Raw genomic sequence first — 26,400 nt, forward strand, 5'->3', positions numbered from 1 at the left:
CAATACCTTGACTTTGTTGTCCTTAAGCCATTTTGTCACAACTTTGGAAGTATGCTTGGGGTCATTGTCCATTTGGAAGACCCATTTGCGACCAAGCTTTAACTTCCTGACTGATGTCTTGAGATGTTGCTTCAATATATTCACATAATGCTGCCACCCCCGTGCTTCACGGTTGGGATGGTGTGCTTCGGCTTGCAAGCCTCCCACTTTTTCCTCCAAACATAACGATGGTCATTATGGCCAAACAGTTCTATTTTTGTTTCATCAGACGTGAGGACATTTCTCCAAAAAGTACGATCAGTTGCAAACCGTAGTCTGGCTTTTTAAAGCGGTTTTGGAGCAGTGGCTTCTTCCTTGCTGAGCGGCCTTTCAGGTTATGTCTATATAGGACACATTTTACTGTGGATATAAACTCACTGTCAACTGTGTGCATTTTCAGCAAACTTAACATGTGTAAATATTTGTATGAACATAACAAGATTTAACAACTGAGACATAAACTGAACAAGTTCCACAGACATGTGACTAACAGAAAAGGAATAATGTCCCTGAACAAAGGGGGAGGGGGTCAAAATCAAAAGTAACAGTCAGTATCTGGTGTGGCCACCAGCTGCATTTTAAGTACTGCAGTGCATCTCCTCCACATGGACTGCACCAGATTTGCCAGTTCTTGCTGTGAGATGTTACCCCACTGTTCCACCAAGGCACCTGCAAGTTCCCGGACATTTCTGGGGGGAATGGCCCTAGCCCTTACCCTTCGATCCAACAGGTCCTAGACATGCTCAATGGGATTGAGATCTGGGCTCTTCGCTGGCCATGGCAGAACACTGACATTCCTGTCTTGCAGGAAATCACGCACAGAACGAGCAGTATGGCTGGTGGCATTGTCATGCTGGAGGGTCATGTCAGGATGATCCTGCAGGAAGGGTACCACATGAGGGAGGAGGATGTCTTCCCTGTAACGCACAGCGTTGAGATTGCCCGCAATGACAACAAGCTCAGTCCGATGATACTGTGACACACCGCCCCAGACCATGATGGACCCTCCACCTCCAAATCGATCCCGCTCCAGAGTACAGGCCTCGATGTAACGCTCATTCCTTCTACGATAAACGCGAATCCGACCATTACCCCTCGTGAGACAAAACCGCGACTCGTCAGTGAAGAGCACTTTTTGCCAGTCATGTCTGGTCCAGCGACGGTGGGTTTGTCCCCATAGGCGACGTTGTTGCCAGTGATGTCTGGTGAGGACCTGCCTTACAACAGGCCTACAAGCCTTCAGTCCAGCCTCTCTCAGCCTATTGCGGACAGTCTGAGCACTAATGGAGGGATTGTGCTTTCCTGGTGTAACTCGGGCAGTTGTTGTTGCCATCCTGTACCTGTCCTGCAGGTGCGATGCTCGGATGTACCGATCCTGTGCAGGTGTTGTTACATGTGGTCTGCCACTGCGAGGACAATCAACTGTCTCCCTGTAGCGCTGCCTTAGGTGTCTCACAGTAAGGATATTGCAATTTATTGCCCTGGCCACATCTGCAGTCCTCATGCTTCCTTGCAGCATGCTAAGGCACGTTCACGCAGCTGATCAGGGACCCTGGGCATCTTTCTTTTGGTGTTTTTCAGTCAGTAGAAAGGCCTCATTAGGTGTCCTAAGTTTTCATAACTGTGACCTTAATTGCCTACAATCTGTAAGCTGTTAGTGTCTTAACGACCGTTCCACAGGTGCATGTTCATTAATTGTTTATGGTTCATTGAACAAGCATGGGAAACAGTGTTTAAACCCTTTACAATGAAGATCTGTGAAGTTATTTGGATTTTTACAAATTATCTTTGAAAGACAGGGTCCTGAAAAAGGGATGTTTCTTTTTTTGCTGAGTTTAGATACTTTTGTACCTGTTTCCTCCAGCATCTTCACAAGGTCCTTTGCTGTTGTTCTGGGATTGATTTGCACTTTTCGCACCAAAGTACGTTCATCTCTAGGAGACAGAACGCGTCTCCTTCCTGAGTGGTATGACGGCTGCGTGGTCCCATGGTGTTTATACTTGCGTACTATTGTTTGTACAGATGAACGTGGTACCTTCAGGCGTTTCGAAATTGCTCCCAAGGATGAACCAGACTTGTGGAGGTCTACAAGGTTTTTTCTGAGGTCTTGGCTGATTTCTTTGGATTTTCCCATGATGTCAAGCAGAGGCACTGAGTTTGAAGGTAGGCCTTGAAATACATCCACAGGTAAAATTACTCAAATTATATCAATTAGCCTATCAGAAAGTTCTAAAGCCATGACATCATATTCTGGAATTTCCCAAGCTGTTTAAAGGCACAGTCAACTTAGTGTATGTAAACTTCTGACCCACTGGAATTGTGATACAGTGAATTATAAGTGAAATAATCTGTCTGTAAACAAATGTTGGAAAAATTACTTGTGTCATGCACAAAGTAGATGTCCTAACCAACATGCCAAAACTATAGTTTGTTAACAAGATATTTGTGTAGTGGTTGAAAAACAAGTTTTATTGACTCCAACCTAAGTACGTAAACTTACGACTTCAACTGTATCTCATTAATCTGCAACAGAGCTCTTCAATAGACATCTGTGCTTGAACTCCCTAAAAGCAGCCCTAGAGAAGGCCTAACCGTGTAAAAGAAAAGTGCTTTTGCATTACGATTCAGACTCTCTAATGTACTGCTGAAATGTAGTACACTTAACCGGCGTCATGCAGCAGCCACGCAACTGAAAGGACCGTTCTCTTCAGTAATGGTCTAAATGGACTGGACTTCAGTGACCCCAGAATGTGCTTGAGCAACAAACTGTATTACCTACTACTGCATTGCATAAGGTACTCAGAATTAGGGTTGCAAAGTTTCTAATTTTACCAGTCAAACTACCAGAATGTTTGTACCTTTCAAGGTTTTTATGTAATCTATCACAAGACATCTAGTAGCGCTTTTGGGTACTTCGGGTTATCACAGGTGTCTGTAATTGTCTCTGGCCCTTTGCGTGGCCTTAATCACATGTAAAATAAAGATGAAGATGATTTTAAAATAAAAATGAAATGACAAAGCCGTAAAACATTATCCCAAATATAAACCATCAACTTAGTGAATACCATTGGTGTTTAGTATGAGAGTTTCAGTATGAAATATACTTTAGATTTTTATTTACACACTTTTACTATGTCAATATGTATTTGTTGTGACTGTTTTGGCGTCAAACTGGTGGCTGTTGTAAACAAAGTCAATAGTTGGATGAGTTGCAGAGGTTAAAATAAAAAAATATTCCAAATAATTCCATTGTTGATTAGATGCTTTTTTTCCATTAATTTGGCTATTTTCACTTGAACCATACGGTTTATCAACTAAAAACTCATGGACACAAATATATTCAAAAAATTATACTATATATGAATTCCTTTTTTCAAAGTTATTCAAGTATAAATTACCAATGTTATGATAGATTGACATAAATGTTTTCTTAACTACCAAAATATCTGAAGATTCCGCCTTTGCAAACCTACTCAGACACTCATAATGGTTATGATGACTTTGTCTGTGTCCTAAAAATGGAGACTAAGAAAGTTGGCTTCACTCAGATCTCCCATTTCTATGTAGCAGACAGACATTATGATAGATAGTCTACAGCAGATATAATCTATAGATTGTATCCTATAAATCACCTCCCCTGTCTTTTCCAGTCCGACAACTTCATATTAGAAGGGCCTGATAAAATAATCTCTCCACTGACCTAGGATACCGAACTTTTTGTCCAATTACATTGCTCCTCTTTTGTATCATCCAATGAAAAGACTCCTCACCTGTACTGATCTGAGTTGTTGAACTGGATCAGACGAGGGTTCAGTTTCTGTATCAGGATTCTGATGATGTTCATGAAGAGGATGAAATTGACCTGTGGATAAAAAACTATTTAACACAAATAAAAAAGCTCTGTGTTTTTAATCTATCATTTCATAAACCCCTTTTTTTAAATCAGCAGTTGTCATAAAGTACTTTACAGTAACACAACACCAGTACAAATCTGGAAAATAGGGGAGACAGAGTACAAATATTCCCAGGAGGATTCAAAGAAGTAAATCTAAACAAACAAAGTCCCTCCATTTCTGGGTTGCATTGACATTATGGCAATCGTGAAGAGACAATCTGTACAGCATAGGACACAGGACTCAATGGGATAGGACAACCTGCTGTGTTGACTATTGGTTGTTCAAGCCCAACAACAGACTTCCTCTTTATACGAAACTAAAACAACTGAATGAATTAAACACAACCAAACAATCAAGAGCCCTAATGGTACCCCTCCCAGAATCAACGGAGATCAATGGAGACGTATCAGAATAGGGCATCAAAGCTTAAAACCTGTCCCTTTTTAAAAAAAAACGTTCTTTTAAAGTAGACGCGTACAGTAACAACCACAAGTGCGCTGTGACATAAGTAACAGATAATCGGTATGTCCCTTTAAGACAATCACACATTGTGTATGACTGATACCCCCATAGAGCCTAGTCACCCCAATAGAAACCACGATTGGCCCTTTGATGATCCACCAATAGGGAGAGTCCTCGTTGATGTCCCAGCATCTGTAGGAAGAGAGGGTAACGATCGGTCAGACCAAATTCAATAACAGAGATACAGACAGTACAGTACAGTAAATAAATGCCCTTCAGCTATTTCAGTCTCTGGTGGGAGTAAGAGCAACAAGAGCCTTTCTCAGTGCATACTATACTTGCATGTAAAAACTGTACAACCCTTTTGAGAATAGTGAGTTTCAAATCACAAACCATTTTCTATAGGAAAGGAAATGGCCTCAATTAAAGACAATACCCGATAAGTGTTATCAAATATAGAGTACTGGGAGATTAAAATGAGTAATACTCACTCAGTATCCTCAAAATACACCCTGGACCCAATCCATATGACTATGAAGACGATGGGTACACCTGAAAATGACAAAAAGTCAAGAAATAAACTTCAAAAGGATAAGTGAGTGTAGATGGGAAGAGGAACATTTGTTATACTGGTCAGTTTAAAGCCTTATGCTGCTCGGCTGAACATGAAAGACTTAAACAGCAATTATATAATAAGATGCACATTTTGGCGTAGTAGGCAGGATGCAGCAATTATATGCTGAGGTGTCGCACTTACTGAGTAATTATGAAGAATTTAGAACTAAGTACTCATTTCAGTAGCTGCACAGGTTTTACCGGAACTCCTTGATAGCCTACTTCCTGTGCCTCTTCTACACACCTGAATGTCTAAGGAGCAAGAATTGAAATACCAAAAGTAATGTGTTTAATGAAATGCTTAACTGAGTGGAAGAACACCTGCTGTTAATATCTCAATAAAATGTGCATCATGATCAGATTGGGGGACATGGAGGCAAAACAAATCATTTGTAAGTCACAATTTCTTGATTCATATGCACTTGATTCATATGACACCCCTCAGCTAAATCGAGAAACTAAAAAAGGATGATGTTTGCACTTCCCAATTCATCTCAGACAATTAGTACTAATAACTATAACAAGCATTCAAAACTAGACAGCATGAAATCCTAAAAGTCACATAAGGGATAAAATAATTATTTAAAAAACGAAACACAAGTGGGAATTGCAGTGGGCTACTAAGTTTAACTTAATTTGTTGCATTATTCAAGTTTACTCCTCTCTATCTACAGAGAGTTATTTGTGCCATTTAAAAAGAACGAACAGGCAATGTTTTGCACACAGTTGTTTGACCTTGTGTTCATTTACGTCATTTAGCAGACGCTCTTATCCAGAGCGACTTACAAATTGGTGCATTCACCTTATGATATCCAGTGGAACAACCACTTTACAATAGTACATCTATATCTTTTTTGGGGGGGAGGGGTTAGAAGGATTACTTTATCCTATCCCAGGGATTCCTTAAAGAGGTGGGGTTTCAGGTGTTTTTTTGAATTCATTTTAAAATGTGGAGTGGAATCAATATCAAACAGGATTTGAATAGTGACACACTACGAACCAGAGGAGCAAAAATAAATGGCTCTGTACTTCTCACCAAAGGACTTACTAAAGACAAGACAAGACCAGACAAGACCAGACAAGACCAGACCAGACCAGACCAGGCAAGGATGATGTATGAGGTGCTCACCCCAGCCCAACAGGCCAAAGCCCCAGAGGCAGCGGCGGCTGTGGTGGAAGGAGGAGAGGAGCAGGGAGTTGAGGTAGAGGGCCTCCACCAGGAGCCAGAAGAAGTTAGCCATGACACAGTAGTGACAAAACACCACTGAGGCTTTACAAGCTGCCTGGGAGGGACAATAAGAAAGAGAGAGAGAGAGAGAGACACAGAGAAAGTGAAGGGCGGGAAGGAAGAGGGGAAGAGCGAGAAAGAGAGAGGTAGGAGTAGTGCGAAGACAGACAAACAGGGGCAAATAAGAGTGTCAGAAAGAGAGCATAGCGTGTTGAAAAGCTAGCAAACTGGACCTCTTCCATTTCCCTCTTGACTTACAGTGGAGAGGGTGCAGTGGTTGACTTACGGTGGAGAGGGAGCAGTGGTTGACTTACGGTGGAGAGGGAGCAGTGGTTGACTTACGGTGGAGAGGGAGCAGTGGTTGACTTACGGTGGAGAGGGAGCAGTGGTTGACTTACGGTGGAGAGGGAGCAGTGGTTGACTTACGGTGGAGAGGGAGCAGTGGTTGACTTACGGTGGAGAGGGAGCAGTGGTTGACTTACGGTGGAGAGGGAGCAGTGGTTGACTTACGGTGGAGAGGGAGCAGTGGTTGACTTACGGTGGAGAGGGAGCAGTGGTTGACTTACGGTGGAGAGGGTGCAGTGGTTGACTTACGGTGGAGAGGGAGCAGTGGTTGACTTACGGTGGAGAGGGAGCAGTGGTTGACTTACGGTGGAGAGGGTGCAGGGGTTGACTTACGGTGGAGAGGGAGCAGTGGTTGACTTACGGTGGAGAGGGTGCAGTGGTTGACTTACGGTGGAGAGGGTGCAGTGGTTGACTTACGGTGGAGAGGGTGCAGGGGTTGACTTACGGTGGAGAGGGTGCAGTGGTTGACTTACGGTGGAGAGGGTGCAGTGGTTGACTTACGGTGGAGAGGGAGCAGTGGTTGACTTACGGTGGAGAGGGAGCAGTGGTTGACTTACGGTGGAGAGGGAGCAGTGGTTGACTTACGGTGGAGAGGGAGCAGTGGTTGACTTACGGTGGAGAGGGAGCAGTGGTTGACTTACGGTGGAGAGGGTGCAGTGGTTGACTTACGGTGGAGAGGGAGCAGTGGTTGACTTACGGTGGAGAGGGAGCAGTGGTTGACTTACGGTGGAGAGGGAGCAGTGGTTGACTTACGGTGGAGAGGGAGCAGTGGTTGACTTACGGTGGAGAGGGAGCAGTGGTTGACTTACGGTGGAGAGGGAGCAGTGGTTGACTTACGGTGGAGAGGGTGCAGTGGTTGACTTACGGTGGAGAGGGTGCAGTGGTTGACTTACGGTGGAGAGGGTGCAGTGGTTGACTTACGGTGGAGAGGGTGCAGTGGTTGACTTACGGTGGAGAGGGTGCAGTGGTTGACTTACGGTGGAGAGGGTGCAGTGGTTGACTTACGGTGGAGAGGGAGCAGTGGTTGACTTACGGTGGAGAGGGTGCAGTGGTTGACTTACGGTGGAGAGGGAGCAGTGGTTGACTTACGGTGGAGAGGGAGCAGTGGTTGACTTACGGTGGAGAGGGAGCAGTGGTTGACTTACGGTGGAGAGGGTGCAGTGGTTGACTTACGGTGGAGAGGGAGCAGTGGTTGACTTACGGTGGAGAGGGAGCAGTGGTCCGTGTCCTCGCTGGCGAACAGCTTGGCGTCCTTGTTGAACACAGCCATCGCCTTCAGCATGAAGGTGACAAACAGCTGGATGTGAATATAGTTCCTGGCACAGCGAAGCCTCCTGGAAAGAACCACAAAACACAGTCAGGAATGGGGACCGCAGGTCAACCAAAAAAAACACGGTCAGGAGTGCTGGACAACGGACCACATACACAAAGCATGGTCATGACCAAGGACCAAACACACAAAACACAGTCATGACCAAGGACCACACACACAAAACACAGTCAAGGCCAAGGACCAAACACACAAAACACAGTCAAGGCCAAGGACTACACACACAAAACACGGTGAGGACAAAGGACCACACACACAAAACACAGTCAAGGCCAAGGACCAAACACACAAAACACAGTCAAGGCCAAGGACCACACACACAAAACACGGTGAGGACAAAGGACCACACACACAAAACACAGTCAAGGCCAAGGACCACACACACAAAACACAGTCAAGGCCAAGGACCACACACACAAAACACGGTGAGGACAAAGGACCACACACACAAAACACAGTCAAGGCCAAGGACCAAACACACAAAACACAGTCAAGGCCAAGGACCACACACACAAAACACGGTGAGGACAAAGGACCACACACACAAAACACAGTCAAGGCCAAGGACCACACACATGAAATACGGTCAAGAGCATGAGGGGGAAAAAAACAACAAAACGATCTTGATCAAACAACTACTAACAGGAAGTGAGATTGAAGTTGCACAAGCAATCAACATAAAACAAAACCACCTGTCAACAGACACTTGAAAGACATTATTCAAATGAGGTCCACGAAAGATGTTGCATAACAAGAGGGCGGATTCAGAAACAAGAGTTGAGAATGAGAGAGAGCGAGAGAGAGAGGGTAATAATCCATAATGCATTCATTACACATCTATAAGAACTTCATGACGGCGTTATAATAGGTCCCAACTGCATTATTAAAGGTTATTTAAATATAGCTATAGCATATCTATAGCACATTCTTGTCATGCTCCGCAAGAGCTCATATTTAGGTGTCTTAATAGATGCATTACTACAATGACAGCATAGTGTCATCATTATTGCTGTTCTCAAAAGTGTGCTTCTGTCATACCAGTGTTAGTGAATATGCCAAAAGGCCAAACCAATTTTAGCAAATTACGCTGATATATAGCCTGTACCAGCCCCATTTCCCCCACAGACCAGTAAAAGCCCACAAAAGGCCCACACTTACCTTCTTCTCACTGAGGTCCAGTGGTGCATGGGGGAAATGGGGCTAGTTAAGATGGTAAGATAAATATGAGTTCTTGCATAGCATGACATGAACGTGCCATAGATATGCTATGGATATGTCATTAACTTTTAATAATGCAGTTGGGACCTGTTATAACACGTTAATGAATTGCTTATAGTTGTTTCATAAATTCGCTATGGATATGTAGACAAAGTAAATCAGTTAAATAAAAGGTTCAATAAAATAAAAAAGATTTACCGGCGAGCGGGTGCAAGAAAGCAAACAAGACTGTGCTTGGCAGTAGCAGGTGTGCATTATTGAGGCTATACAGTTATACCACTTAGCATTAGCAAAGGCTTAGAGCATCTGCCCCTCTGATTATTACATGTCCAGCTCATACAATCCAAATGTCATGGGCTCCATATATCGCCATCCCCAATGTGTGAGCCCAGTCAGTTCCCCATCACTCGGTCCAACACAGCTATGGGGAGTCCGCGAGCTAGCGCCCTTTACTGAGGAACGTTAGAATCACGTCTGACAAGGCCAATGAACACTGTGTCTCACCGGAAGCCCCGCCTTCAACAGGTGATAAACCCTCATTCCTTCAATTCATGCGCTCTGCACCTCGAGCTAAGCAGAACCATTCACGCATTTCTTTAAAAAAACTAAACATTGGAACACAAGATTTATCAGGCTTTACTCCAACTTAAACGGATGTAGCAGGGGGAATATCTGGTTTGTAGCGCGCTGCTCATTGATCTTTGTCGCAGAGCAGCTTCACGATTGTCAGTGGAGTGGCCATCCCCCCCACGGCAGAAGATGTCAGGTTTGGTGGGAAATACCTGGCACCGGTGCTAGCTACAGTCAAGCACCGCTTGCCTCTTTTTCCAGACTTCGTCCATGAGCTTAGGGGGTGGAGGCCCGGTCCCTGAACGAGGTCATAATGCTGCAGGTTTACCAGACTGAGTAGTTGGCTGACCTGAGGAGACGATTTCTCCTACGGTATTGTTCGGCTCAGCCCTGTATGCAGTCTCGTTTTGAGGAGAAAAAGAAGCAGGGGGCCGGAGGACCTTTGCTGCTGCGGTGGCATTGTCTTCTAGAGGGTCTGCAGACAGAGTACAGGCGGGTAAGCGGGCTGCGCTGGCTTCCTGGTCCAACCCCAAGACTGTTCCTGCTTGTCCTGTTCCACAAGAGCAGCAGCAGTCTGCTTGGCACAGGCACCGTTTTGCTCCCAAGGATGAAGTGAAAGCTGGTCCCTCTGCGGAGCGGGGGAGGCAGCAGCCCCCATGCACCTAGCGCGATGAAAATGAAGGTGGCATGGTACGCTCTCCAGATGTTTGCTTGACAACAGTACCCCCAAGTGGCACGGCCAACCGGGGTACATAACTGGTAGCCGAAGTCCCCAAACCCAGAGTGAACCTGGCTTCAGGCAAACGTCGGTATTTAAACACACTGTTTCTACCCCAAGTTCCACGGTGTTCACGGGTGTCAAGAGTGTCGTCTCCTCCACATGTGAGCTTAATAAAAATAGTCCCGTCAGACACTTGGTTGTTGAGAGTGGTGGAAATTAAAAAAGGCTTGGAAAAATAACCAAATTCTCCCAGTCCGCCCCTTCAGATGGCACTTTACAGGAGACTTGCCGTCTGTGTCGACCAATGGCGTGCATGCGCAGTGTCACCCTGGATGATGCGAACCGTGACGTTGGGGTATAGGCTACAATTTGTTGTGCGTCCCTCACGTTTTTACGACGTCATTACTTCGACTGTTCCTGAGGCCTCAGCGCCCGTTTTGAGGGAGGAGATTTCTTCCCTTCTCCAGAAGCAGGTAATCCAAGTGGTTCCTATGTCAGATGCCCAAGACCGCTGGTACAACCGGTATTTCCTGGTTCCCAAAAGGGGTAGGACTTTGCATCCCATTTTGGACCTGCATGCCCTAAACAAGCACCTCAGGGTCTACAAATTCAGAATGCTCACGAACATTCGAATGTTACAGTCAGTGCGCCCAGGTGATTGGTTCACCCCCATCGACCTGAAGGACACCTACTTTCATGTGGCACTATATTTCCATCACAGAAAGTTCCTGAGGTTCTGATTCGAGGCTGCAGCCTCTGGTTTCTGGTCCTCAATTTCTGGCTTTCCGTTTCGCCACGCAAATTGTGGAGGCGCCTATGCAGTGTCTGGGGCTCAGGATATTGGACTACCTGGACAACTGGCTGGTGGAAGCAGAGTCGATGGAGATGGTTTCTCATGTTCAGTCTGTCTGGTACAAGCATTATGTATGTACATTGAGCGGACCAGGAGTGACCAACTTCTTGTCTGTTTTGCTAATCTGGCTCTGGCATATGACAGCAAAAGTCAGGAATTACCTAACCCCACTTCCCGGCACACCATAATTTTCTGTTAACAAATCTGTGCACCCAGATGCAATTCAATGCATAGTAAATTTACTGTTGAAGAAAATGCCTCTTTATAATTTGCGATGTGGTATAGGCTATACTTAAGCAGAGGTGTTTTTAGGATTTCCACACAGTTAGCAGGATCAGATTTTTTTTTCTTTTTAAAAACACATTTCATGCAATTCTACATCAGTCTCATGATAGAAGACATACGATGAATCTTTTTTAGCAATACACAAATGATCAAAATGAGTGGCTACTCTGACACTGAAAAACTAAGATCAATCTGGTCTTGAATTCAAACAAAGTTGTTATCAAGGCAAAGGTTGGCTACTTTGAAATATAAAATATATTTTCATTTGGTTATTTTTTTGGTTACTTCATGATTCCATATGTGTTATTTCATAGTTTTGACGTCTTCACTATCATTCTACAATATATAAAACAGCACAAATAAAGAAAATTCCTGGAATGAGTAGGTGTGTCCAAACTTTTGACTGGTACTGTAGTTAGCTAGCTAGGTAATGAACTAAGTGTAAAACGCAGCTAGCTAGCTAACCAACTAGGCAGTTATCAAAGACACTCACTTGGGTAACTTACCATACTTTTCTGACCAACTAGACATTACTTTAGCCACCATCGGCCGACTCCTTCTTGCCTACTCCCATCTATAAGTCTTCTAGGTTCCAAACTACACTGCTCCAAAAAATAAAGGGAACACTTAAACAACACAATGTAACTCCAAGTCAATCACACTTCTGTGAAATCAAACTGTCCACTTAGGAAGCAACACTGATTGACAATACATTTCACATGCTGTTGAGCAAATGGAATAGACAACAGGTGGAAATTATAGGCAATTAGCAAGACACCCCCAATAAAGGAGTGGTTCTGCAGGTGGTAACCGCAGACCACTTCTCAGTTCCTATGCTTCCTGGCTGATGTTTTGGTCACTTTTGAATGCTGGCGGTGTTTTCACTCTAGTGGTAGCATGAGACGGAGTCTACAACCCACACAAGTGGCTCAGGTAGTGCAGCTCATCCAGGATGGCACATCAATGCGAGCTGTGGCAAGAAGGTTTGCTGTGTCTGTCAGCGTAGTGTCCAGAGCATGGAGGCGCTACCAGGAGACAGGCCAGTACATCAGGAGACGTGAAGGAGGCCGTAGGAGGGCAACAACCCAGCAGCAGGACCGCTACCTCCGCCTTTGTGCAAGGAGGAGCAGGAGGAGCACTGCCAGAGCCCTGCAAAATGACCTCCAGCAGGCCACAAATGTGCATGTGTCTGCTCAAACGGTCAGAAACAGACTCCATGAGGGTGGTATGAGGGTCCGACGTCCACAGGTGGGGGTTGTGCTTACAGCCCAACACCGAGCAGGACGTTTGGCATTTGCCAGAGAACACCAAGATTGGCAAATTCGCCACTGGCGCCCTGTGCTCTTCACAGATGAAAGCAGGTTCACACTGAGCACATGAGACAGACGTGACAGAGTCTGGAGACGCCGTGGAGACCGTTCTGCTGCCTGCAACATCCTCCAGCATGACCGGTTTGGCGGTGGGTCAGTCATGGTGTGGGGTGGCATTTCTTTGGGGGGCCGCAGAGCCCTCCATGTGCTCGTCAGAGGTAGCCTGACTGCCATTAGGTACCGAGATGAGATCCTCAGACCCCTTGTGAGACCATATGCTGGTGCGGTTGGCCCTCGGTTCCTCCTAATGCAAGACAATGCTAGACCTCATGTGGCTGGAGTGTGTCAGCAGTTCCTGCAAGAGGAAGGCATTGATGCTATGGACTGGCCCGCCCGTTCCCCAGACCTGAATCCAATTGAGCACATCTGGGACATCATGTCTCGCTCCATCCACCAACGCCACGTTGCACCACAGACTGTCCAGGAGTTGGCGGATGCTTTAGTCCAGGTCTGGGAGGAGATCCCTCAGGAGACCATCCGCCACCTCATCAGGAGCATGCCCAGGCGTTGTAGGGAGGTCATACAGGCACGTGGAGGCCACACACACTACTGAGCCTCATTTTGACTTGTTTTAAGGACATTACATCAAAGTTGGATCAGCCTGTAGTGTGGTTTCCCACTTTAATTTTGAGTGTGACTCCAAATCCAGACCTCCATGGGTTGATAAATTGGACTTCCATTGATTATTTTTGTGTGATTTTGTTGTCAGCACATTCAACTATGTAAAGAAAAAAGTATTTAATAAGATTATTTCATTCATTCAGATCTAGGATGTGTTATTTTAGTGTTCCCTTTATTTTTTTGAGCAGTGTATATGGCTGTAGTAGGGTGCTTCATTGTCAAAAGAAACCCACTCGCACACTACCACCTTGTGTAGCCAGTGGCTCAGCATTCCAAAAGTATTAACCTGAATTTACGTCAAGCATGGACAACGTTCTATTTCATATTTATATGGTGCACATGCAGCCCAGACGTATATACATTGATTATATCACCAATTTACTGTCAGATTGAAGAACAAAAAAGTGACATAACAGATTCATACATATACACTGTCTTGCAAAATTATTCATCCCCCTAGGCGGTTTTCCTATTTTGTTGCATTTTCAACCTGTAATTGAAAATTGATTTTTATTTGGATTTCATGTAATGGACATACACAAAATAGTCAAAATTGGTGAAGTGAAATGAAAAAAATAACTTGTTTAAAAAAATTCTTAAAAAATAAAACATGGAAAATTAGTGCGTGCATATGTATTCATCCCCTTTGCTATGAAGCCCCTAAATAAGATCTGGTGCAACCAAATACCTTCAGAAGTCACATAATTTGTTAAATAAAGTTCACCTGTGTATATATATATATATATATATATACATACATACACATCTGTTCTGAAAGGCCCCAGACGGAGGTTCACCTTCCAGCAGGACAATGACTCTAAGCATACTGCTAAAGCAACACTCGAGTGGTTTAAGGGGAAACATTTAAATGTCTTGGAATGGCTTAGTCAAAACCCAGACCTCAATCCAATTGAGAATCTGTGGTATGACTTAAAGTTTGCTGTACACCAGTGGAACCCATCCAACTTGATGGAGCTGGAGCAGTTTTTCCTTGAAGAATGGGCAAATATTCCAGTGGCTAGATGTAAAAAGATTATAGAGACATACCCCAAGAGACTTGCAGCTGTAATTGCTGCAAACGGTGGCTCTAGAAAGTATTGGGGGGGGGGGTGAATAGTTATGCACGCTCAAGTTTTCTGTTTTTTTTTACTTATTTCTTGTTTGTTTCACAATAAAAAATATTTTGCATCTTCAAAGTGGTAGGCATGTTGTGCAAATCAAATGATACAAACCCTCACAAAAAATCAATTTTAATTCCAGGTTGTAAGGCAACAAAATATGAAAAATGCCAAGGGTGGTGAATACTTTCGCAAGCCACTGTATGCACTACTCATTATTGTTTGTGGGGTTTTAAAGTGAAACATGGGCTTTAAGTCTATTGACGCACCCGTGCATGAATCTAAGTAACATAATAATACAAATCCCCATCAAAATCTGTTAGTTTAAGCTAGAGATATCAGGTTTTTGCATGGGCTTTTTTTCTGAGCCTGTGTAATGTAGTATGTGAAATCTAAAACCACTTGAAGCTGGGATGTCCCTCCTACCATTTAATTTGCTCTTCCGACTGTCCATCAACTCCTGGCTGAACCCTACATCACAGCCACTGAAAAAGCACATGCCTGCAATCGTTACATCGTAGCACAGCAGGAGAGAGTGGTTTATCACCGTAGCACATTGAAATAGATGTATAGCCATTCATCTAAAAGAATTCACGACTTTAACAAGTTCAGGGGGCCAAGTTAGAGCTCTGTGAGACGTTCACAGCTATGGGTGCAGACATTTTGATCAAGAGAGACCTTTAGAAAATATGCACATTTTCTATATCACTAAATATGTATTTTACAGTTATAAGGAATGTGAAATCTTATAGTTAGTTGTTTTAAAATTTGATTAGACTATATTTAGAGAGCATACAAGTAATTTCAAGCCTTATTCATGCAGTTTTGTTGAATAGGAAATAGATCACATACATTTTTTTCCTATTTTTTTAGCATATTTGTACTGTGTACTTGAGCTTGTGTCCTCAAAAGTGACTACACCTCAGCAATAACTATTTTGACCAGAAAGGTGATTTTGAACATTTATTTCAGTATTCAACATTATGATAAATTATTGTTTATGGCCCTCATGATAAATAATTACTTTTGGGGATTACGCAGATAACATTTAGTTACATTTAACTGGTTAATATAAGGAATTTGAAATGATTTAAACTTTTACTTTTGATACTTAAGCATATTTAAAACCAAATACTTTTAGACTTTTACTCAAGTAGAATTTTACTGTGTGACTTATGTTTACTCAAGTCATTTTCTACTAAGGTATCTTTACTTTTACTAAAGTATGAAAATGGGGACTTTTTCCACCACATGACATATATAATACATACAATGGGCTTCAGCCCCGGTAAGCATCTGCATTGCCCCGGTAAGCCCCTGCATTACTCCGGACCTGCTTGAGAGAACGCTAATGCTCAGTTAGACACATCTGCAGATGTGTCTATCTCAGCATCATAAAAGCTGTTAGTATTTCAACCCCATAAAATATGCATCAAAGCCAAACTGAAATCTTATCAGAAACATGTTGGGTCGTTTTCACAGAAAAATATTTCACAAGTGTTGGGGGGAGTTATAGCATTTTCTTCCCGGTCCCTAAATGTCTTTGCTCCATGAAAGAAGCAGAGATGACAGAGAAAACTTTACCAATGTCAACAAGATTAAAGCATCAATTTATGGCATTCTGGTGAGCAAGGGCTAATTTAGTCTTCCAGGACAACATATGACAGTAGAGAAGCTGCATGTATCTAATTATAGACGAGTTGACTAACAAATAGCCTACCAAAATGTCTGAATTTATAAGCAGAAACATATCTAAATCCCCCAAAATATATCCTGCACCTCCTATCAAAAAATAATTTATTACCCTGCATGGTCAATCCGACGTCTGCAGAGGCCGCATCACATTAAATGCTGTACAGTCACTGCAGACGTCGGATTGACCATGCAGGGTAATACTTCTTGCGCTTCTCTGAACAGAGCAGAACTGTTGTGAAGGAAGAAGTCAGGTAAGTAGGTTTCAGAACCTCCTGCCCCCAACTACCGTCAACCAATCATGTCAATGCGGAGCTATACAGAGCCGAACATGTGGGTGGCTTAAGGCGATGCGGTACAGAGTTCGATTTGGCCTGCCACAAGCCTCCCGAGGCTTCGAAATTGCGTTACACCTTCCATACTGAGCCTCCGGACCACATTGCCAGATCAAGCATAAATTGCCTCAGATTTTCATTTTAGTGGATTGTTTATTAGCAATTACGGGCGGAACAAATAGCTGACCCACTCACCACTAGTAGGCGCCCACCCACTTGGGCAGAGATATGTGTGTTGTGGCGAGTTGGGCATCACCACACATTTTTATGTTTTTATCGCTTGGATGTCACTACCCCCAGTGTAGCCCGCTGCCCATAGTGTGTTTATGGCTGGGGCAGGAGATGGTGTGCAGATTGAACAATACCCGGGTACTGCAGATTTTCCTGTCCAGTTGCAACTCCTGGTGGTCTACCATGGGCCATTTTTGTTGGTGTCTGCTGGGGTCGATTTGCGACGTGATTTCATGTACCCAATGCGGTGTTGTACATAGCTGAAAGGGAACGAAGTTATGACTAACTACTGTTCTCTGAAGGACCGAAACAAGGTACGACACCTGTTCGGCCTGTGCCGCCAGTTCTGGGCTCGGTGAAGAGAGGTACTGAATTGAAGGAATTAATCCGTGTCTCGGGTTAATCACCTGTGTAAAACAGGGCTTCCGGTGAGGCACAGTGTTCATTGGCTTTGTCAGGCGTGACTCGTTTGTTCTTCAGTAGGGGGCGATATTTAAAATAAAATAAATAGAATGACAAAGCCGTAAAACATTATCCTAAATATAAAGCATACATTTAGTGAATACCATTGGTGTTCACTAAATGTTATGAAGTTTCAGTATGAAATATCCTCTTTAATTTATTTAAACAATATGGACCCAGATATAAAAAAAGACATACTATATATGAATACATTTTATTAAGTTATTCAAGTATACAATACCAACAAGTTACTATGGATTGCCATCGATTCTATTGTTAATTACCAAAATGACTGCAGATTCCGGTAACTTTGCAACCCTATTCATAACTATACGATATAAAACACCAGTCTCTTTTACTTTCATTTATTAAAGAGACTCCCTTTAATTTGGTACGAGGCAGAGAGAGAGCCAGAGCGAGAGAGACAGCAAATCACAATCTATGGATTTGTCTCTTTCAGAGTGGCCACATGTTTGATTAGATTAGACTGCAAAAAAAAATGTCTGGAGGGAGAGGAGGGAGGAGAGGAGGGAGGAAAGCGTGCTAGACATTCTCTCAACGGGAATGTCTGAATCCAACATAGGTGTAGCGGGGAGAAATGGAGTGCCATTGTCCCTCATTAGTGACAGGGCTCCTAGGCTTCACCCCAATGGTAAAATGTACAGAATACAGCACGGCAAACTATAGGTTTTCTTAGTCTGAGAAGTAGTGTTGGTTACCTCTCGTCCTCATTGGTCTTTAATCCCCCTTTATAAGGATCTGATCACATCTCTACTTCTGTTAGTCCGAGTTATATTGAGAAATCTTTCATTTGACTAATATGCAGTTGAAGTCGGAAGTTTACATACACTTCGTTTGGAGTCATTAAAACTCGTTTTTCAACCACTCCACAAATTTCTTGTTAACAACCTATAGTTTTGGCAAGTTGGTTAGGACATCTACTTTGTGCATGACAAGTAATTTTTCCAACAATTGTTTACAGACAGATTATTTCACTTATAATTCACTGTGTCACAATTCCAGTGGGTCAGAAGTTTACATACACTAAGTTGACTGTGCCTTTAAACAGCTTGGAAAATTCCAGAAAATTATGTCATGGCTATAGAAGCTTCTGATAGGCTAATTGACATAATTTGAGTCAATTGGAGGTGTACCTGTGGATGTATTTCAAGGCCTACCTTCAAACTCAGTGCCTCTGCTTGACATCATGGGAAAATCTAAATAAATCAGCCAAGACCTCAGAAAAACAATTGTAGACCTCCACAAGTCTGGTTCATCCTTGGGAGCAATTTCCAAATGCCTGAAGGTACCACATTCATCTGTACAAACAATAGTACGCAAGTATAAACACCATGGGACCACACAGCCGTCATACCGCTCAGGAAGGAGACACGTTCTGTCTCCTAGAGATGAACGTACTTTGGTGCAAATCAATCCCAGAACAACAGCAAAGGACCTTGTGAAAATGCTGAAGTAAACAGGTACAAAAGTATCTATATCCACAGTAAAACAAGTCCTATATTAACATAACCTGAAAGGCCGCAGCAAGGAAGAAGCCACTGCTCCAAAACCACCATAAAAAAAGCCAGACTACGGTTTGCAACTGTACATGGGGACAAAGATCGTACTTTTTGGAGAAATGTCCTCTGGTCTGATGAAACAAAAATAGAACTGTTTGGCCATAATGACTATCGTTATGTTTGGAGGAAAAAGGGGGAGGCGTGCAAGCCGAAGAACACCATCCCAAGCACGGGGGTGGCAGCATCATGTTGTGGGGGTGCTTTGCTGCAGGAGGGACTGGTGCTCTTCACAAAATAGATGGCATCATGAGGGAGGAAAATTATGTGGATATATTGAAGCAACATCTCAAGACATCAGTCAGGAAGTTAAAGCTTGGTCGCAAATGGGTCTTCCAAATGGACAATGACCCCAAGCATACTTCCAAAATTGTGGCAAAATGGCTTAAGGACAACAAAGCCAAGGTATTGGAGTGTCCATCACAAAGCCCTGACCTCAATCCTATAGAAAATATGTGGGCAGAACTGAAAAAGCGTGTGCGAGCAAGGAGGCCTACAAACCTGACTCAGTTACACCAGCTCTGTCGAGAGGAATGGGGCAAAATTCACCCAACTTATTGTGGGAAGCTTGTGGAAGGCTACCTGAAACGTTTGACCCAAGTTAAACAATTTAAAGGCAATGCTACCAAATACTAATTGAGTGTATGTAAACTTCTGACCCACTGGGAATGTGATGAAAGAAATAAAAGCTGAAATAAATCATTCTCTCTACTATTATTCTGACATTTCACATTCTTAAAATAAAGTGGTGGTCCTAACTGACATAAAACAGGGATTTTTTACTAGGATTAAAGGTCAAGAATTGTGAAAAACTGAGTTTAAATGTATTTGGCTAAGCTGTATGTAAACTTCCGACTTCAACTGTAATTTCTGTGAGTGGACCATGGAAAATCATGTGGAATCTGGAACTGTTCTAGCCATTCTATTTCTTCATCCCAATCAATCAATGAATTAATCAACAAATTAATCACCTGGTACACCAGGTTACAACCTTTGACCTCCACCTACCTGAAGAGCAGCAGAATCACCACGGCGATGGACAGGAAGAACAGGGAGGTGCCGTAGCCAATGGAGTAGATCAGCTTCACTGTGGCAAAGTATGACTCCTGCATGGAATTCACATAGAGAGAAGCAGACATCACAGTTTCAGAGTAGGAGTGCTGATCTAAGATCAGGTCTGACCGTGTGCCCTATCCATATAAATGTTATTCATTATGACCTAAAAGGCCAAACTGATCCTATACCAGCATTACAACTTAGACTGTAAAGATGGGCCCCGTTTCCTGCAAAATTTGGCATTTATAAAAAACTGAACTTGTCCTTACCTCCACGCAAACTGTAGAGCTTGTGTACGTACATTTTCTTGTGGTCAAAGTATTATATGGCAAGCAGACAAGTAAATATTTTGTGCAAATGGGGGATATGATGATAGACTTATTGAGAAAAAATATATTAAAAAAACGGGAAAACAAGATTTACCGTTAGTGAGAAATGCAAAAATGTGTGTTTTATTTTTGGAATTAAAATAATTAGACTTGGAAATCTATTTCCTTTTTATTTTGTTTTCATAACCATTGCAGAATACATTTCTCACCTTTTCTGGCTGTGATGGGTTCATATTCCCGAAGTATCCATATAACAACTTACCACGCGCATCACTCATTTAATTGTCCATAAAAATTGTCCATATTTTTTCTTTCAGAAACTGTCACAGTCCTTTGCCAAATACAGCATAAGTTATTGCACAAGATCAAAACATTCTACCAACACCTCCAAAAACATTTGATCAAATATGCCATTGCTCTTTGGTTTATAAACTACTATGGCCTCATTCCAATAGTTTCAGCCTCTCATAGTATGAGTGCTGATCTAGTATCAGTTCTGCCTTTTAGATCATAATGAATATGATTGTATGGACAGGCGGACCTGATCCTAGATCAGTAGTCCTTCTCTGAGACATGTAAACCCTGCTAACTGTCTCATAATCATATCATTATTCATGACTCATACAAGTGATTCATCATAACATAATCATCTCACGTCTACCCAACGAAAACTAGGCTATTCATGGTTGCCAATCAAATCGTGTCTTCATGGACATTGTTGAGTTTTCAACTGTGGTACTGATTATGTGAAGATACAAAAATCCAAGCCAAAAACCTCTAATCTCGTTTACAGGAATGATCCACTAGACAAACAAAATACAACTAAATATCCATCCTCACTCTTTAAAAGGATAGAAATGTATTTATTACTAAGCTATAGAATTCTACACAAATGAGGGACATTTAGATATGGATAGACTCTCCAAATCGTTATTGTTCCAAATAACTATATCGTTCTAAAATTGAAATTACATGGTCATTTTATTCCGTTGAAATCAAATTCCAATAAATATATACAAACGAGAGACAATTACATATGAATAGACTCTCCAAATCGTTATTGGTCCGTCGTTGAAATGACATGGGTATATTTCACTTAAATTGACTACTCAATCAGTAGTGAGTAGGCTAATATCTTAATTTAACAATGGAAACTCAGCCTTCCGCCAACAACCCCTTCATTCATCTTTATGTGTGCCATAATTGCACTTGATTCCAACATAGTACAGTACAGGCGAATGTAAGTCTGCCCTTCAACAGGCTTCCAACAGCATGAAGCAATTTCATATGGTAAAATGTAGGATGTTTCAATTCAACTGTCTGCAAAGATGATTGTTGATTGCTTTTCTGGTGTCCAAACTTTGAATCCTGTCCACTAATATCATTCATGAAACACTCAAATGTCTATCCATTTCCTCCAAGGACCAGATGCAGTCAGGGCTAAGGTTGCAAATGGAGTGTATATTACTGGAAACTTTTTAAGTTTACCAGTAAACTACCAGAATTTTGGTAACTTTCAAGGATTTTATGTAATCTATCACAAGATATCTAGTAGCCCTGTTGGGTACTTCAGATTATTACAGCTGTGGTGTAATTATCTCTGGCCCTCTGTCTGTCCATAATCACATGTAAAATATATAAAACAATTAAATAAGATTTCAAAAATAATATTAATAACAAAACTGTAAAACATTATCCTAAATATAAACCATCAACTTAGTGAATACCATTGGTGTTTAATATGAGAGTTTCAGAATGAAATATCCTTTAGATTTTTATTTACACACTTTTACTTATTTTACTATGTCAATATGTATTTGTTGTGACTGTTTTGGCGTCAAACTGGTGGCTGTTGTAAACAAAGTCAATAGTTGGATGAGGTTAAAATAAAATAAAATAAAATAAAAAATAAAATAACAAATTATTCCAAATAATTCCATTGTTGATTAGATGCTTTTTTTCATTAATTGGGCTATTTTCTCTTGAACCATATGGTCTATCTACAAAAAACATGAATACTATATATGAATACCAATGTTATTCAAGTATAAATTACCAAAGTTACGATAGATTGCTATAGATTTTCTGTTAATTGCCAAAATTACTGAAGATCCCAGTAACTTTGGTAAATTACCGGTAGCTTTGCAACCCTAGTCAGGGCTCACTTCCCTTAGTAAACAGTAGGAATCAAGCTAGGGAGATTGTAGTCCATGACTATGGGTAAAATGTTCTTGCATGCCCCTATGAATTATTTCAGATCAAAATGCATTTGGCATTGTTTCAAACCAAATACTGTCAAAACACATTGATATAGCTGCAGTTCAGTCGATTGCATTGACAGACAACAGCTGTAAAGCTATTGTTAATAAAAACAGTACACTGCAGATACTCATGATGACCCCCTGACCTTATCACATGACCCTTCTCTCTAAACTCTCTCTTTCTCTCACCTCTGGAATGTGAATGTTGTCATCCACACTACAGGCTATGTGGTACGGAGGGAAGGGTCGAGACCATCCGTTGCTAGTGCAGTTTCGGCTGACTGACCCTGCTGAGGTAGAGGTCAAAGGTTAGGAGTCACCTGTGATGAGAAACAGAAGCCCTATGAGGGGCTGGACTATGGGCTGTCAGTCACTGCGACTGACAGGGATTGAAAGCCAGTGGAAAACGGACAGAGAGAGAATTACTGTAAAAGAGAAAAGCATAACATAGTACCTGTATGTCATTGTATATTATATGTATACTTTATATAGTACATCATGGTATCTCCACCCACACACGTTCCCCCCTGCCCTTCACTGTGACAAATGTCAACTGCACCTGTGTTATTCCCAAAAAGAGAGAAGACAGCAGGACAGGCCATGTGGAATGTCTCCCCAACCGCAGCATATGGCCAACACACCACAGAGTCCCAGAACGGTAGACAACCTTCCGGAGAGAGAGTGAGAGTAAGAGAGGGAGAGAGACAGAGCCAGAGAGGGAAGGATAGAGCACGAAAGAGACACAGATAAGAGAGAGAGAGAGACAGAGTGAGAAAGACACAGAGATAAAGGTGATGTATGGTCTACTCAGTTACCTGTACGTTTCTGTAAGAAAAGGTACAGTATGTTACCATAAATTCCAAAGCAACTTTGGTTTAGCAGTACATTACTGTAAATGTACAGTGATCAGTGGTGGCTGCTGAGTGGAGGATGGCATCAACACACATGGAAACCATGTGTTCAATATATTTGATACAATTCCACTTATTCCGTTCCAGCCATTCCCACGAGCCCATCCTCCCCAATTAAGGTGCCACCAACATCCTGCGACAGCAATGTACTGTAAAAACAAAGTTTCTTCGGAATTTACGGTAACACACTGTACCTTTGTACTGGCTGCCAGTAAATTACCGTAAAAACAACATTACTTTTTCAGTGTACTTAATTAATCGAAACCTAAACACAATACCAAGAATTGAATCTTGCTATAAATGACATACATACAGTTGAAGTCGGAAGTTTACATACAGCTTAGCCAAATACATTTAAACTCAGTTTTTTCACAATTCCTGACCTTTAATCCTAGTAAAAATTCCCTGTCTTAGTTCAGTTAGGATCACCACTTTATTTTAAGAAAGTGAAAGGTCAGAATAATAGTAGAGAGAATGATTTATTTCAGCTTTTATTTCTTTCATCCCATTCCCAGTGGGTCAGAAGTTTACATACACTCAATTAGTATTTGGTAGCATTGCCTTTAAATTGTTTAACTTGGGTCAAACATTTCAGGTAGCCTTCCACAAGCTTCACACAACAAGTTGGGTGAATTTTGGCCCATTCCTCCTGACGGAGCTGGTGTAACTGAGTCAGATTTGTAGGCCTCCTTGCTCGCACACGCTTTTTCAGTTCTGGCCAACAAATTTTCTATAGGATTGAGGTCAGGGCTTTGTGATGGCCACTCCAATACCTTGACTTTGTTGTCCTTAAGCCATTTTGCCACAACTTAGGAAGTATGCTTGGGGTCACTGTCCATTTGGAAGACCCATTTGCAACCAAGCTTTAACTTCCTGACTGATGTCTTGAGATGTTGCTTCAATATATCCACATAATTTTCCTCCCTCATGATGCCATCTATTTTGTGAAGAGCACCAGTCCCTCCTGCAGCAAAGCACCCCCATAACATGATGCTGCCACCCCCGTGTTTCACATTTGAGATGGTGTTCTTCGGCTTGCAAGCCTCCCCCTTTTACCTCCAAACATAACGATGGTTATTATGGCCAAACAGTTCTATTTTTGTTTTATCAGACCAGAGGACATTTCTCCATGTGCAGTTGCAAACCGTTTGTCTGGCTTTTTTATGGCGGTTTTGGAGCAGTGGCTTCTTTCCTGCTGAGCGGCCTTTCAGGTTATGTCGATATAGGGTGCGTTTTACTGTGGCAATAGATACTTTTGTACCAGTTTCCTCCAGCATCTTCACAAGGTCCTTTGCTGTTGTTCTGGGATTGATTTGCACTTTTCGCACCAAAGTACGTTCATCTCTAGGAGACAGAACGCCTCTCCTTCCTGAGCTATATGACAGCTGCGTGGTCCCATGGTGTTTATACTTGCATACTATTGTTTGTACAGATGAACGTGGTGCCTTCAGGCATTTGGAAATTGCTCCCAAGGATGAACCAGACTTGTGAAGGTCTACAATTGTTTCTCTGAGGTTGTGGCTGATTTCTTTAGATTTCCCCATGATGTCAAGCAAAGAGGCACTGAGTTTGAAGGTAGGCCTTGAAATACATCCACAGGTACACCTCCAATTGACTCAAATTATGTCAATTAGCCTATCAGAAGCTTCTAAAGCCTGGAATTTTCCAAGCTGCTTAAAGACACAGTCAACTTAGTGTATGTAAACCTCTGACCCACTGGAATTGTGATACAGTGAATTATAAGTGAAATAATCTGTATGTAAACAATTGTTGGAAAAATTACTTGTGTCATGCACAAAGTAGATGTCCTAACTGACTTGCCAAATCTATAGTTTGTTAACAAGAAATTTGTGGAGTGGTTGAAAAATGAGTTTTAATGACTCCAACCTAAGTGTATGTAAACTTCTGACTTCAACTGTGTCTTACGTCCTCTCTTTTGATATATCATAATACATGATTACTTTTCCACTATGATAGTTTTCCCCTTTGAATCTGTCCTTTCCACAAATGATTCTCTGCAAACCATTTATTCAATGGTGGACTCTCACGTTTAGATGTTAACATATATCATATTATGACAATCTATACTCGAGATCTAATCTATGAGCCAGCCGTAAACTGGAGTGAGAAAACGTAATAGGTGATTCTAGGAGGATAATTTCTCGGATACCTAGCATACTGTGGTTCTGCAATGCATCGAAGTTGAAAAGTACTGTACTGTTTTCAACTGTACTGTGGTTCTGCTCTGCAATGTATCGAAGACAACGCCGCTCCTCCCTCTCCAGCTGAAAGATGTACTCGCAGTCTGGGTGCAGACTCGACAGAACCTGGCGAGAGAGGGGGGGGGGGCAGAGACAGACAGACAAACAGAGAGCAAGAGAGAAACAGTGAGGGGGGGGGACTACTATTGGAACAACAATGTAAACCATCGAGAAAAAACTAATAATTCTCACCAGAAGTGTATGGAAGAACACTCAAGTCTCTTTCTCTGACTTTAGTCAGGCAAGAGTTACATCAAGCCCCATAGCAACCTGCTTAGCAACAGAGGTATGAACTGCCCTGTACTGAAAGACAAGAGTCAGGATCTGGGGGATGGTAATCTACTTGATTCAACCTGAGGTCACAAAGTTTCTGTCTCTAAGACAGGCTGAGGGAGTAGGATTTTCTACAGCCGCCCCAAAATGTAAATAGTACATTTCTAACTCTGTAAAACCAGCTTACATGTCTTGTTGTCTAGCAAACGTTTTTGTGGAAGGTACAGTACTACGCAGCGCACAGACCTCCACGCGCAATCAACTTAGTCGAGATACGTTGGAGTTTCCTTGTAGGCCTATTTGCCAGCGAAAATGTATAAATACCGTATACAGGGGTATTT

General features: G+C 42.3%; 1 protein-coding gene across 3 annotated transcripts in view; it reads right to left on the reverse strand.

Annotated features, from left to right (window-relative positions):
- The window catches only part of LOC106613554 (growth hormone-releasing hormone receptor), a 60,218-nt gene that overhangs the window by 16,729 nt on the left and 17,089 nt on the right, over positions 1–26,400 (reverse strand). For 2 of the 3 annotated variants that reach the window (XM_045687359.1, XM_014215934.2), the window contains exons 2-10: positions 25,696–25,852; positions 23,174–23,281; positions 22,804–22,904; positions 19,977–20,074; positions 7,787–7,919; positions 6,142–6,295; positions 4,889–4,949; positions 4,520–4,589; positions 3,810–3,901 (exon numbers count right to left, since the gene is read on the reverse strand). In XM_045687359.1, the coding sequence (XP_045543315.1) occupies positions 3,810–3,901; positions 4,520–4,589; positions 4,889–4,949; positions 6,142–6,295; positions 7,787–7,919; positions 19,977–20,074; positions 22,804–22,904; positions 23,174–23,281; positions 25,696–25,852 (974 nt within the window). The remainder of the gene's footprint in view (positions 1–3,809; positions 3,902–4,519; positions 4,590–4,888; positions 4,950–6,141; positions 6,296–7,786; positions 7,920–19,976; positions 20,075–22,803; positions 22,905–23,173; positions 23,282–25,695; positions 25,853–26,400) is intronic. The other variant, XM_014215935.2, reaches the window with a different exon arrangement.

This window comes from Salmo salar, chromosome ssa10, assembly GCF_905237065.1.
Source record: "Salmo salar chromosome ssa10, Ssal_v3.1, whole genome shotgun sequence".
Taxonomy (NCBI): domain Eukaryota; kingdom Metazoa; phylum Chordata; class Actinopteri; order Salmoniformes; family Salmonidae; genus Salmo; species Salmo salar.